The 15872-nt window shown below is 44.4% G+C and overlaps 1 protein-coding gene across 5 annotated transcripts in view; it reads left to right on the forward strand.

Annotated features, from left to right (window-relative positions):
* thsd7ba (thrombospondin, type I, domain containing 7Ba) overlaps positions 1-15872 on the forward strand; it is a 1373128-nt gene that overhangs the window by 949807 nt on the left and 407449 nt on the right. For all 5 annotated transcript variants that reach the window (XM_038789927.1, XM_038789926.1, XM_038789930.1 and 2 more), the window contains one exon: positions 14009-14203. In XM_038789927.1, coding sequence (XP_038645855.1) covers positions 14009-14203 — 195 coding nt within the window. The remainder of the gene's footprint in view (positions 1-14008; positions 14204-15872) is intronic.

The raw sequence follows: 15872 nt of genomic DNA on the forward strand, positions 1-15872 counted from the left end.
TGGAATAACCACTGACTAATCCATCCAACCATCACCATCGACCTGCTCCCAAACCAGTAGAGGCAGAAAAAACTTTGCCACAGGAGTATCAATATCGTCGGACTCAAAGACCCTGAGAAGAAAGACTTAGTCAGGCGACAACGATCAATGAGCAAGAGCCGCAGAGTTCCCTCAGCACCTGGTCCACTGTAAAAACCGCCATAGTCAGCACCTGTGAGGAGACACTCGGTCTCTCGACCAGGAAATGCCAAGTTTGATTAGAATGTTTCGGAGATCCAGGATCTCTTTGACCGCAAATGCAAGGCAAATGCAAAGCTGGTAGCTCCGCCAAAACCCGAACAAAAGAAAACATGCCTACGTGCAACTAAAGGTTGAGGTGCAACAAAAATGAAAATGAAAATGAAATGAAATGAAACGAAATCGCTTATTGTCACAAGTAGGCTTCAAATGAAGTTACTGTGAAAAGCCCCTAGTCGCCACATTCCGGCTGGTACGGGAATTTAACCGTGCTGCTGGCCTGCCTTGGTCTGCTTTCAAAGCCAGCGATTTAGCCCAGTGTGCTAAACCAGCCCCTGACCAAGAGACCAAACCCATGACCAAAAGAAAAGATGGTGGGTGGAAAGAGCACAGGAGACACAGCAATCACTGACAATCACAGCATGCATGGCTTCTTCAGTGCAATTGATGCCATCTATAGTTCGAGTATCCATGGACCTACTACACTTAGAGCCAAAAACAGAAAGGCGCTCATCAAAGACAGAGAGGCAGTTAATGTGAGGGTGGAAGTGAGGGCTTAAGTGGGTCGGTGCGGACTCGATGGGCCAAATGGCCTCCTTCTGCACTGTATGTTCTATGTTTACAGAGACATAAAATTCTAACAGGACTAGACAGGATAGATGCAGAGAAGATGTTCCCAATGATGGGTGTGTCAAGAACCATGGGCAGGGTTCTGCGGGAATCGGCGGGGCGGGCAGCTACAGCGCCGAGGAGTGGCGCGAACCACTCCTGCATCGGTCCGCCCCAAAGGTGCGGAATCCTCCGCACCTTCAGGGGATAGGCCGGGGTGGTTTGCACCGTGTCGGCCGGCGGGGAAGGGGCTTGGCGCCACGCCAACCGGCGCCAAAGGGCCTCCGCCAGCCGGCGCGAGTTGGCGTATGCGCGGCAGCGCCAGCGTGTGCTGGCGTCATCCCAGCGCATGTGCAGGGGGGTTTCACCTCCGCAATGGCATGGTGGAGGACCACAGCGGCCAACGCAGAAGAATAGCGTACCCCCACGGCACAGGCCCACAGATCGGTCGCCAACGGCCGCCAACCGGTGTGGCGCGATTCCCACCCCCGCCAAATCCCCGACACTGGAGAATTCGGCAGCCGGCGGGGGCAGGATTCATGCTGCCCCCCCCGGCGATTCTCCAACTCGGCGGGGGGTCGGAGAATTTTGCCCCAGGAGTCACAGTTTGAGGATTCAGGATAAACCATTTCGGACAGAGATGAGGTGACATTTCTTCACTCAAAGAGTGGTGAGCCTGTGAAATTCATACCAGAGGAAGTAGTTGATGCTAAATCACTGAAAATATTCAAGAGGCGGCTAGATATAGCACTTGGGGAGAATGGGATTAAGGGCTATGTGGAGAAAGCAGGATAAATCCATTGAGTTGGATGATCAGCCATGATCGTGATGCGTTGCGGAGCTGGTTCAAAGGGCCAAAAGCCTCCTCCTGCTCTTACCTTCTATATATCTATGAGAGAGCACTTCAAGGACCTACTCAACCAAGCTGTAGTCCGTGGTACATGTTTCATTGATGCCATCCTGCGACACACTACCCACCACCATTTCAGCACAACCCCAGTCCGCTGCGATGTGGAAAAAGCCATCCAACAGCTGAGCAACGAAAAGGCCTCCGGCACTAATGGAATCCCAGCTGAAGTACTAAAATACAACAGGGAGGCACTCGTGACATGACTGCACAACCTCATTGCCCTTGTCTGGAAGGAAGAGAGCATACCATCTCATAGATGCAGTCATTTTGACCATCTTCAAGAAAGGAGACAAGTCCGACTGTGGAAATTATCGAGGGATTTCCCTAGTGTCCGCCATGCGAAAGGTCATCACAAGTCTAAAGATGTGCAGGTTAGGTGGATTGGCCATGATACATTTCCCTCAGTGCCCAAGGATGTGCTGGTTCGGTGGGGCAATGCGGTAATGGAGTTGGACGGGAGAGTGGGCCTCGGTAGCATGCTCTTTCAGAGGGTCCGTGCAGACTCGATGGACCAAATGGCCTCCTTCTGCATTGTAGGAATTCTATGGTTTTACGAGAATCCTCTTTTACAGTCTCCACTCAGGGGCTGAAGAGCTCTTCCCTGAGTCTCAACGTGGCTTCCGCCTATCAAGAGGCACAAGAGTGCGACAAACCAAGGAAAGTTTCTGGGAGAAGCACCATCTCTTGTACTTGTCCTTCTTCAATTATGCAAAGGCCTTCAACTCTGTCAACCATGAGGGATTGTGGAGCGTCCTGAAATTTAGCTGGCTGGAGAAATTTGCCACCATTCTCCGGATGCACCACAATGACATGCAAGCCGTGATCCTCGCCAACGGAACCATCACAGACCCAATACGAGTGCAAACCGATGTCAAGCAGGCTTGTGACATTGTACCAAAGCTCTTCTTCATCTTCCTGGCTGGAACCCTCAACCCGATCAACGTGAAGCTCCCGCCCAACATGAACTAGCTTACAGGACAAGCGAGAAACTGTTCAACCTTCAAAACTTCCAGGTCAGAACCAAGACCACCCCATCTTCTATCATCGAACTGCAGGATGCAGTATGCGCACATTCAAATGCCGAACAACAAACCATCGTCAACGCATTCACCGAGGTGAATGATAGAATGAGCTCAGACTAAACACTCGGAAAACAAAGGTTGTTTACCAGCCTACCCCTGCCACACACCGCTACCTCCCGACCATCGAGATCCCCCGTGAGCCCTGGACATGTGGACTATTTCCTATATCTCGGGAGCCTCCTCTCGTCGTGAGCAGATATCAACAACAAAATCCAACAGGGGCAGCATGTGGCACAGTGGATAGCATTGCTGCCTATGGCGCTGAGGATCCGGGTTCGAATCCCAGCCCTGGATCACTGTCGGTGTGGAGTTTGCACATTCTCCCCGTGTCTGCGTGGGTTTCACACCCACAACCCAAAGATGTGCAGGTTAGGTGGGTTAGCCATGCTAAATTGCCCCTTAATTGGAAAAAAAATAATTTGGTACTCTAAATTTATTTTTATATAAAAAATGAAATCCAATGTCGACTCCAATGCGTGAGTGCAGCCTTCGAACACCTGAGTGAAGACCGATACCTCAAATCTAGCACCAGGATCATGGTCGATGGAGCAGTTGTGGACACCGCCCTCCTGTATACATCAGAAACATGGACAATGTACAGCAGACACCTCAAATCCCTGGAGAGATGTCATTAACGTTGGCTCCGCAAAATCCTGCACTGGCAAGGTAGGCGTAGCAATGTGAGTGTCCTTTCCCAGGCTAATATCAAGGTACTGGTCACTTTCGACCTGCTGCGATGGGCAACATACCCAACATGTCCGCATACCCAACACAGGACTCCCTAAACAAGTTCCCAACTCCAAGCTATGCAATGGTAAACAATCACTAGGAGGGCAGGGGAAATGCTAAAAGGACACTCCAAACGTCTCCCTAAATAAATAAAACATCCCCACCAACAAGTGGGAATCGCTTGCCCAAGAAAGCACCAACTGGTGAAATGAAGAATGAAAATCGCTTATTGTCACAAGTAGGCTTTGTCATAATATACACACCTGGATGTCATGGTGCAGACACACACTGATTGACACACTGCAAGACCAATCAACAGAAACAACACCGCAGCAAATATCAGGCTTCAAATTAAATTACTGTCAAAAGCCCCTAGTCGCCACATTCCGGCGCCTGTTCAGGGAGGCTGGTATGGGAATTGAACCTGCTGGCTGTGCTGCTGGCTGCCTTGGTCTACTTTAAAAGCCAGCTATTTAACCCTGTGCTAAACCAGCATATCCAGAAGCATCCGCGAAGGTGCCAACATCTCAATTTTCATATTTACATCTTGTTTTCAAATCCCTCTGTGGTTTAGCCTCTCCCTATCTCTGTACTCGTCCCCAGCCCTCCAATCCTCCAAGATCTCTTTGCTCCTCCAATGTTACCATCCAGTGGAAAGAGCAGGAAGTGAGGCTATTTGGATAACTGTTTCAAAGTGCCAGAAAAAGCACAAGTGGCTGCCTTTTATGCTGTATTGTTCAACAATCTATTGAATTCTGTCCAACTCTGTCCTTATATAAATTCGAATGATTCTTTCCTGAATTATGTATAGCAAGACACAACTTATGGTGTTTTATAACAATAGGAGTGTTACATAAGATATTTTGATCTTTACAATAATGTTGCTGAGTCCCCAGTCCAATGCAAAGAGCATGCAATGTAGTCAAAATGTAGTCAAAAGTGCTGACCTTTGAAAGTGCCATGAAACAATGCAATGGGGTGGTTTGTCTCAGCATAAAATCCACACAGATGCGATAAGTTGAACGGTTCATGAGGGGAATCTCAAGAGATTTTCAGATTTCTTTTTAATAGGGTAGTTCAGTTCTCAAAGGAGTTTTTAATTTTGGTTTTACTTCTTAATGAACCTGTTAAGTGGTTTATAAGCTGCTAATGTTATGTATCCATTTATTATTGGAACCAGACAATTGCTGGATGGCTTGTATTCATTTACAGTGACTTTATCAGTAGCTTATAAGGAGCTCCTTGTTCACACCAGGTGGACTAGCTCCTCTGTGTACAAGGTCACAATTCAGTTCGTGGAAGTACAGACTTGATTTGATAGTTGGGCGGATGTTCCAGATCCCCTGGTAACATTCAAAGGGAGTTTTCCCAATGTGTCTTGCAAATATTCCTCACACAGCCAATGTCATCAACGAGAAGAATAACTGTTCTTGTTCCATTATTCTTAAATAATGGCTATTACTAGTCTGGAATTGCTGCCACCTTTGCTTACAGCAATACTAGACTTCAAAAAAGAACTGAAACGTATGTGAGGTGCTTTGAGATATTTCAACTGGTAAGTGCAATATGATTGCAGGACCCTCTTTCTCTATAACTGTTTGTTTTTTCCTTTTCCACTCTAGCTCTTCCCTTGTAAGCCTTTGTGTTCCACTCTCCTGTCACTTGGATTGTCACTCTTTGTTTCCTGGCCGCATTCGCCTCTTTTCATTTGTTTCTTTATTCTCCCATCTTTTCATATCTCGCTCTGTCCGGATCACTCTCTCCTTGCTGTATCCTCACTATTCGGAATGTGGCCTAACATCACAGTATGACTGCCATGTATATTCCTAACCGGATGTCTTACCTTTTTGTGTTCCCACGATACCCCATGAGATGCTAGCTGGCATTTTGCAGGTCATGTTTCAAAGATGAGTCTTATTCATAGATTGATAAACAATTACAACATAGAAGGGAGGCCTTTGGCATCTTGTGACTATGCAGATCTGACTACACTAATCCCCATTTCCCATTGCTTGGCCCTGGAGATTAAGGCAGCACACGTCTTTTCTCATTCTTATAATTCAAGCCTTAGAGCTGCAGGTACAATAGAACATTACAGCGCAGCACAGGCCCTTCAGCCCTCGATGTTGCGCCGACCTGTGAAACCAATCTAAAGCCCATCTACACTATTCCATTATCATCCAATGACCATTTAAATGCCCTTAATGTTGGCGAGTCCACTACAGTTGCAGGCAGGGCATTCCATGCCCTTACTACTCTCTGAGTAAAGAACCTACCTCTGACATCTGTCCTTTATAGAACAGTACAGCACAGAACAGGCCCTTCGGCCTTCGATGTTGTGCCGAGCAATGATCATCCTATTCAAGTCAACGTATCCACCCTATACCAGTAACCCAACAACTCCCCCCCCCCCCCCCAATTAACCTTATTTTTTAGGACACTAAGGGCAATTTAGCATAGCCAATCCACCTAACCCGCACATCTTTGGACTGTGGGAGGAAACCGGAGCACCCGGAGGAAACTCACACAGACGCGGGAGGACGTGCAGACTCCGCACAGACAGTGACCCAGTGACCCAGCCGGGAATCGAACCTGGGACCCTGGAGCTGTGAAGCACTTATGCTAACCACTATGCTACCGTGCTGCCCTAATCTACTGCCCTGCTGTCCTATATCTATCTGAAAAGTCCCGAAAAGTCTCCTCAGAATGTCCAGATGCCTTCATCCTTTTTTTCCTTTTACCTTGCTCTTCACTTTGTACTGCTGGCCACCTTTTGCCCTATACTCTAATTGTACTCATGGGATCTGTCAATGATGAATTATTATGGATTTTGGGCAATCTGATAAATGCACCTATAAGGACTGTATTGAAGAAGTCACAGTAAAGAATCATGCTCGCCATATTAAAAGTGCTGTCCCTTGTGTTTAGTGAAGGAAACATAATGGGAGTGTAAATCACAGAAACCACAAAGTGTTGGCAGCTAGATAATACGTTTTAGCTCTTCGCATTGGAGTTAGAAGAGGAGATGTGTGAGACACTGGAGGGTATGATCATTCACACTTTAAATCACACAGAGAACAGCTAGTTCTGTGCTAATGTACCATCTAGATTGTACATTTTTTTAATGACCAAAGGCACTTCTGCAAAATGAAAAATGTAAAATGTTTTCAGTTCTTCCTAGATGTGGTCCGTATCTCCTTATTTTATCTGTGAGATTTTAAGGATTTATCCATGGGTGAATATAGATTCTATTATTTCATGGATATGCTTTTTTAACTGTCGACAGTATTACTTATATATTTTATTACAGTCAAAGTTGGCTATTAATTTCACTGTTTACCGAAATTCACTTAAAATGATCAAAACATGGGGCAAGATTTTAGCGACCCCTCACTGACAGGTTTGCAGGCTGAAGGAAATCTTAAAATTCCCCAGGTGGACTTTTCACTGCCCTCCTGCCCTCCTCTAAGCTATCCACAGTTTTGTGTGGGTAAGGCGAGGCCTCGGGCAGCCTGCCTGCCCTTACCCTAATTGAATTCCCCAAGCACCTTTTTAAGTGGGTAGAAGTCACCCCTCGAGCCAGTTGATGCTCCTTGGAGCGTTAAATAGATGTGAGCCTACTGTGATTAGCAAGGATGCTTTCCCCACTGACTTTTCGGGTAGCAGAGCGAGAAAAGTCTGCCAAGTAAAATATTTTGCCCCGGGTCCCGAAGGTTAGCCAGCGTGGGTCATGAAGGTTGGCTGGTGTGGGTCGCGAAGGTCGGCTGGTTGGTAAAAATGGATCCCAGGAATAAAAGTTTGAAAAGCACTACTCTAGACAAAGCTAGATGACTCTTCCAGCCACATTTAAATCCTCAAAAATGTGGCCTCTTCATTCAATCGTGTGCTCTAACCATATTGGAACCCTCTTTGTGGCATTCAACTCACAGTCCAGTCATGATTCTCCAAGTGAGTGATTCTTCATTCCTCGCTAGGCAGGGATGTAACACATTGCTAAGAACCCCACCTTTTCTTGCTGTCTGACCACTCGGGGGACCACACCCAGTAACCTCACAGTCACCACCATTGCTGACCCTTAGTATTTTCCTCCTTCCACCCACTTTCCAGTTCCAACTAAGGACAGGTACTCCTTTAGCGGTGATTTGGCCTCAAGCGCAGTAGAGAGGACACAGGATGCAATGCCTGCATGCTAGACTCCATATCCCCTTAGAGCAAGGGATGCCCTCAAGTAAATGGAAGGTAAAGCCTACTAGCAACACCTCCCCTGAAGACTGAGTGACTGAACCCCAACCCTGGAGCAGAGTTGACCTTATCTATGTCCTCCACGTCCTCTCCAATACACCCTGAGCAATGAAGAGTCTGGAGAATCATGGCTGCCTGAGCGCTTCCTTCCAATAGCCCACTTGGAGATGTGGCCACAAAGTTCACGTTCATGCAGAGCTGTTGTAAATGACGCCAGTGTGATGTAGCACCGGTGCCCAGTGAATATTTCGTGAGGGGGAGAACTCTGGAGTGCGTGCTCATGAATTACATGCTACTGTATTAAAATTAGGTTCCTTGGGTCCCGCAAGGCTATTCGCACAAGTCCACTAGAGATTGGGGGTGTAAATTCCAAAACCGAATCACACTGAAGAGAATTGCGTTTTTCAATTCATTCCAGATTTTGAGCCTGCGCCAGGTTTCTGATGGTTGGAGAGTGTGGGCTCAAAATCACCTCCATAGAGCCTCAGTTAGCTGACGGCAAAATTGGTAAACGCTATTGGGTAGAAAATATGTTCCGACACCAAAATTGCAGCGGATGCCATTTGACATATGCAGTAAAGTACTTTTGCATGTCATTAGTGGGCCCAACCCGGTACTCTCTGAGGCCTCCACTACTCTCCGCCTCCAACGGGCCGAGTTCCCAGCAGCGCGGTTGACTTGTGCTTTTAAAAATCCTGAAACCAGTGGGCGGCTGCTGGGGGAGAGAGATGGGGTACGGAAGGTGTCCAACATTGCCATAGTTTGCTGACAGCTGTGCCACTGGCCGGGGAGCTTCTTCCAGGGCTGTTGGGAGTAGCGGGGGGTTTACAGGCAGTGGGCTGTGGGGTCGGGGTGGAAGGGCACGGAAAACTATTTCCGCAGCTGGTAAGGTAGCCATGCTGCTGCGCATGCCGCTAACAGACCGCTGTGAACTAAGGGCAATGGGTCATCTAGGTGTGCCCCCAGGCCACCCGCTAGGTGCCCGTTGGCCCCAGTCAATCCATCAGCTGAATGGGTGTGGTCCAGCACAACAAGTGCCATCTTGTTGGCTGGGATGAGTGTGTGTGGGGAGTGCAATGGGTATGTGCGGCTGCAACTTTTCAGCCTGCCGAGTGCCAATCACGGACCCGGCGAGTCGTGCACTGTTTTTCATGAGAATCGATTGTGTTCCACATAGCGCCTGTACTAGCCCCTCCACAGTCGCCAAATCGATTCAGGTTAGGCGCCAGTTTTGCTGTCGTGAAAGTCCGTGAATTCTGCCCTGGCATCAACACTTAGTCTCGGGGCGGAAAGCCCCCCCATTGTATTTGTAACAAATGACGGCTTTCGTTACTGTCTTGAAATGGATGTGGTGCATTTTTATCTCGCATACACAGAGCCAAGAAGATCTGAGCTTACGCTGAAGAGAACATTTGCATGACATTTTTATGATTAAAATATTTGAGTAGGAAATTAAAAATATATCTTAATTGTTTGTGATATGAAATATTAGTTGTTCCACCATCTGATTTGTTGATGACTTATAATAAAAATTCTATTTTTACATATTTGTAATGCTGGTGTTGAATAGTTGGGCACAGGGAGAGGAAAAGAATTATTTGTAAAATATGAGAGTGTGGTCCTGAGGTCATTTCCTGATTATGTGAAGTAATTGGATAAAATTTCTTGCTTGTTTCAAGACAACGCGTAACAATACAAAGCAAATGTTGCAAATCTTTATTTGACACTTTGATTATAATTAACATTTCCTGACTAATTGATGATGGAAATTCTGCCCTTTAGGCTATGATTAATGCAAGGGTAATATTTTATCATTTTTGATTAGCATTCTTAGCCTTTAGTTAAATAGCAAATTATTTGCCTTTCAATTACATGCCATTTTATCACCAGGAGCTACTTTCACCTAATGCAGCGAGAGCCTTCAAGGCAAACTAGGCAGGAACTTTACCTCAACTGAATATTCAAATTCTTGTTTTTTCCTTCTATTCCATCTGTCTGAATCTGTAAATGACAATCGTGGAATATTTTAGTATTTCATTTATATGGAAAGCTTATATTTCTCCATTTGCTCCAGTATGTGTATCTAGTACAACTGTTAATATCTTCACAGCCGTGGAACTAATGTTTTAATACCAGAATATCTGTCACCTTCCCCACAATATGTCGGAAAACATGCTGTTTTTTTAATGCTATGTGGTCACACAGTGTATTATTCTACTAGTAAGGCTTTGTTGGCATATTCCTGGAAGACCACAAAGTTTATTGACGACACTGTGAAGTTGGTTATGGGAAAGTTTGTGTGTAGATTTAAAAGTGCTTGTAAATTGTCAGCTCCTCCCCTTGTAGTTATCAAGTTCTGTACACATAATAAAAAAAAAACATGCTGGCATTCTTTATCCATTTTTGGAACATGTTGCTTGCTGATTGATATGTTTGGTATCCAGTTGTGATTTATTTCAGTCTTATGAATATAATTTTTGAGCCAATCGGTGCCAGTGAAGCACAGACCATGCATATGTGACATTTTCGAGCATGATTGATGTCCTGGGACGCAAGACAATATAGATTTTTCAAGGTGTTATTTACAATCTGAACTTTTTACGGTTGGCTCCTCTGATGAATGTTTATATTTAGCATTCATATTGGTTCTTACATTAGTCATCATCTCCTTGTTCTGTGTGGAAGGACATTTTGTGGACAGATAACATTGAAATGGGTTGAAAAACAAAATGTTTATATTATGAAAACACCAGTTTTTCTCACATTAAGTGGAGACACATTAATGAATATAAACAGTTGCATGAATCTGACAATATTTGTCTTAAGGTTTAAAATGCTGTTTCCTAAACGTGTGCCCTTTTAAGGATTTTGCATTGCCAGTTGATGTAACAGTATATAAACAGCATAGAGTGTATATCTATATTCCTGCACAACAAATTCTTGATCTTGGATGTGCACCAGGAGAAGGTGCCAGCTTAAGTAAGTTATTTATTCATAAAGTTGGATGTTCAAGGTTGCCATTATAAATAAATAAATGGCCAGTTGTAGAGTCAAAGAAAATTGGAAGCAATTGATTGATCACTGTTTTAGCCAGAGAATGGTTCAAATGAAAGAATATTAATGGTCATCATCCTTGCAGCCAAGTTTATTTTATTATTGGACGTGTGCATAGCAGGCTGTGCCAGCATTTATTGCCCATCCCTAATTGTCCCTGAGGGGGCCTTTAAGAGTCAACCACATTGCTGTGGGTCTAGAGTCATATGTAGGCCAGACTAGGTCAGGATGGCAGATTTCCTTCCTGAAAGGTCATAAGTGAACCAGTTAGCTTTTAGGACAACCGACAATGGTTTCATGGTTATCATTAGACTTTTTAAATTCCAGATTTTTATTGAATTCAAATTTCACCATCTGCAGTGGCAGGATTTGGAACTGGGTCCCCAGAGCATTACTCTGGGTTGCTGGATTACTCGTCCAGTGACAAAACCACTACGCCACCACCTCCCCCAGGTGGCAGGACTGTGATTATAGCGTGACAAATGTATAATGGCTGTTTCCATTATAGAATTGGAAATTGGAACTCATCGTACCAACCAAAAGGAAGTTTATGTCGATATAACTTTGCTGTGTCAATACATTAACTATTAATAAAACAGAAGTGTGAATGTATGATTTTAAAATGGGAAATGGATCACATCAGTGTATCCTGGTCTAATATCGCCCACTCTTTAACTCCCTTCACTTGTAGATGACACTCGTGGACTACTCTTGGTACAAAGTCACAAAAGGAATGCGTTTGCATACATGTGTATAAAACACCAAAATTTCAATGCCAGATTTGGAGCAAACTATTATGAAACAAATGGAGACCTTGTAGTGTAGTGGGTGGTATCCCTGCCTCTGAGCCAGAAGCTCCAGGTTTGAGTCCCACCCCAGGACTTCATGACCAAGGAAGGTGCGTTCATAATGTGGCCAAACAGGTTGAGTGTCAACTTGCAAATGCTTCCAACATGTCAATGCGTTAATGGCTGGCACTAAGAGCAGGAGAGACTCGTGGTCCGCCACGCTTGAAGCGGAGTGGCACCTCTCAAGCTACAAGCCTCTTGTGACAGCATACTGACCTGTTCCAGGAGTAACTAGCTGTTGGAGCAGATGAAAGTCTGCCTGAGTGCACCATTAGGTGCGGGAGGAGAATTGAACGAATGATACAAAAGACCTGCAGAGAAAGTCTGCTATAACCCAACATCGGAAGGTCAGTGTGTCTGTGCCTCCTTTGACTAAAGTGACTCAGTGTATACTAATTCAGTAAAAAGCCTTAAAGGGGCATGAGCATTCACTTTAGTTAAGGACTATTGGATTACATTTTATATGCTGCATTTTCTGCCCTCGGATAATGGCAGCACCTCTGTTTTACCTTGAGGAGCATCACAACAGGTTATTATGCTGCGCTGGCCTGATCCAGCACCTTCTCAACTGATTTGGAACATTTCTTTGGGTAACCATAATGCAAATATAGGAAGAAATGAACAAAATAAGAGAACAGATTGATGTGTGTATTGTTTAAAATCTGTGCATTCCCAGCCACATGTGAAATAAATAATTCAATGCACATTAAAAATTCACAAGGTTTTCGAACACATGATCAACATAAATAAATGGTTGTACAGAAAAATTCAATCAGGGTAAAGAAAGATTAATGCCTGAAGTGGGAAAGTCACAAATAAATAGAATTTCAGCCGTGTCAGAAATACATCATTTACTGAGAGCTGTTTCTGTTTAAAATATAAACAGTTTGAAATCTCTCCATTCGAGAAGAAGCCTGTGAAAGACAGGTTAACAGTCATTAATAGCCACGGACCTGGAAGACTTGGGGCTACTGAAAGCAGTTAATTTTTAAAAATGGATCGGCCACCCACTACCAAATAATGGGCGGGATTCTCAGAGCCTCTGCACCGAAATTGAGATTGGCGCGGGGGCGGAGAATGCGCGTCAAACCCGAGATCGGGTCCGACGCCGCTCCCGCGATTCTCCGGTTCCATCCGTCGGGAACTCGGCATGGCGGCTGCGGATTCAGTGCGCGGCCGCCCTAGTGGGGCACGGGGGGGGATCATTCACGCGGGGGGCGGGGGGGGGGGAGGCCTCCAGGATGGCCAGGCTACCGATCGGGGGCCACCGATCCGTGGGTGTGTGTGATCTGGGGGTGGGGCCTATGTTTCCGGTGCCGGTTCCCGGTGTGGGTCGGCCATGTTGCGTGGGGCGGCCACTGCAGGCTGCTGCCGTGCGAATGCACGGACCCCCGACCTAAAGTGCAGGGCCCCGTATTGGCAGCCGGAACTGCGAGGACTACTCCGAGGCTCCTGCAAATCAGAGAATCACCCTGGACTTTCTCTCAAGGTAAGCCCAGAGTGATTCGCTTGCGTTTTTTCGAGGGCGTGTGGATGTAACCCCATTATTGGAGAATCCCGCCCAATATGCTGGAAAAATTGAAGACTTGTTTTATTTTCTTTTTGCCCATGTCTTCTGGGTGGGAAAGGGGTGCCAGCCATACATACAGTTGTTGCAGTAAATGTTCATCTCTTGATCCTTGTGAAAAATGAAGCAAACTCCAAAACTACGAATGGAATAATTTCCACCTGCCTTCCAAATGCGATAGTCATATTGCTTTTCAGAAATCCATCTAACACTTTCTTGAAGGACTGTAAGGAATCAGTCTTCATTACCTTCCTATGGTATTCTGTTTCACAAAGTTGGTTACCTTCTGCGAAAATGAACACTTGTGGACATTTGCCCTTTTTTAGTGCTTCCTAGTTCCATCTAACTCCTTACTAAAATAACTTTCTGGAAACTAGTAAATTATTTTCAGATATCAGAGCACCAAAGATTATCACATTTGTTTGTTAGATTTAAAGGGCATAATAAATAGGAGTAAGAGTGGGCCACACAGACCATCAAAGCTTCTCTCCCGTTGTATAAGGTCATGGCTGAATATCCGGAAGTATCGCTGACTGAACAGACTAATTAGATGGCCAGAGGATCAGCTGATGTTAACTTTTAATGACCTCTAACCAACATGTTACAAACATCATCATTCCCAACACTTTTCTAGATACTAACTGCCCAATGCAAAATGATATTTAAATAGGGAGGTGATTTTTAAAGAAAGGTCATGAAAGTACTTTTAATGTCTAACCTTTATTTTTAGGTGTGACCTGTACAACAGATGATGACCAGAATGTGGATCTTATTGGGTGCTTGAAGTCGGAAAGTCCAATTCCTGTATTTGTGCAGAAGTGTCGCATCCCCTGCCATGATGATTGCATGTTTACAAACTGGTCCAAGTTCACCCCCTGTGCAGCAGGTTGTGGATCAACCCATAGTCGGAGAAGATCCCTCATAGGCAAGTATTGGACATTTAAAATTGCAAAAGGCTTGACATATTATTGTCAATTGCTGCATTAGTCGTCGTGACTAAACACAATTTCCCCAGTTCTTATAGTTAAATTGAAAAGATGACTTTCTTGCTGACCATATTATTTGGAAGCTTATACTCTTAAGCAATGGATAATTGACATGTTTTGGATCATTAACTGGGCCTGTGATGTTACTGTGTAAAGGCACTCAGTAGATCAGAGGCCATAAGACTCTTCTTTGAATTTTTCCAAGACTGTAAGTTATTGTCAGCCTTGAGCAAATAGCACCCATAAGTTCATATGTATTGTGAGAATTATTAAATACTGTTACTTTTTATTCAACATAATGGAAATTTATTTTAAAAATGCACATCTTTTAAGTGTTGGATGCAATTTAGGTGTGGCCTGGAGAACAGAATGTGGATCTTATTGGGTGCTTGAAGCAGACTAAAATATGTTTATATCCATAATACTTAAAATAGATGACTTTGTTTACACTCTTGAGTGTATTAATTATTTTGTTGTTTTGCATAAAAGATGCTGATTCATATACTCCAACCCATAGATTTGCTCATTCAGCCTTAGTCAAAGAATTATTAAGTAGTAATAATGGGGGCTTGAATTATCCTGATAGAGAATGGGCTTATTTGAGTGCAGGAATAAAGATGTCTTTGTGCAATTGTACAGAGCCTTGTGGAAACTGCATCTGGAGTATTGTGTATAGTTTTGTCTCCTTATCTAAGGAAGGATGTATTTTTCATAAATGGAATGCAATGACGGTTCACCAGACCAATCTTTGGGATGGCGGAACTGTCTCAAGAAGAGAGATTAAGGAAACTCAACCAGTATTCTCCAGAGCTTTGAAGAATAACAGTTGATCACTTAGAAAATTGTTAAATTCTACCGTGACAGGGTAGATGTGATAGATTATTAACCCTTGACAGGTGAGTGTGCAACCGGGGGACACAGCCTCAGAATAAGGGGCAGGCCATTAAAGACTGAAATAAACAAGCATTTCTTGACTCAGAGGGTGGTGAATCTTTGGAATTCTCTTTGGAGCCTCAGTGTGTAGATACACCAGTATTCAAAGGTAGCTAAGGTAATAAACATGATTAATTAAGTTCTTGGTTTTATGTGCAGTGGTGTAGAAATCAGAAGCTGTGAGGTAATGCTGAACTCGTAGAAGACCTCGGTTTTGTCACGTTTGTAGTATTATTTGCATCAGATAATAGAATATTAAGTAATCAAAAATATGCAGTGCAAATTCATTAGTACATTTAATGGATGAAAGGAAGACTTGAAAATGTATGACTTTTTATTGGAGTTTGAGAGGGTTGAGAGGTGACTTGAGAGAGATATTAAGGTTATGATGAGGTAGATAAATAAAATAAAATAAAATTGCTTATTGTCACGAGTAGGCTTCAATGAAGTTACTGTGAAAAGCCCCTAGTCGCCACATTCCGGCGTCTGTCCGGGGAGGCTGGTACGGGAATCGAACAGTGCTGCTGGCCTGCTTGGTCTGCTTTAAAAGCTAGTGATTTAGCTCAGTGAGCTAAACCAGCTTCTATTGTTGATGAAACAAAGCAGTGGACAAAAAGAATTCACAAAAGGACTGAATGGTAGTTTAGAAATAACCACTGTGCCACCCTGCTGCCT

This window comes from Scyliorhinus canicula, chromosome 2 (assembly GCF_902713615.1).
Source record: "Scyliorhinus canicula chromosome 2, sScyCan1.1, whole genome shotgun sequence".
Lineage (NCBI taxonomy): Eukaryota > Metazoa > Chordata > Chondrichthyes > Carcharhiniformes > Scyliorhinidae > Scyliorhinus > Scyliorhinus canicula.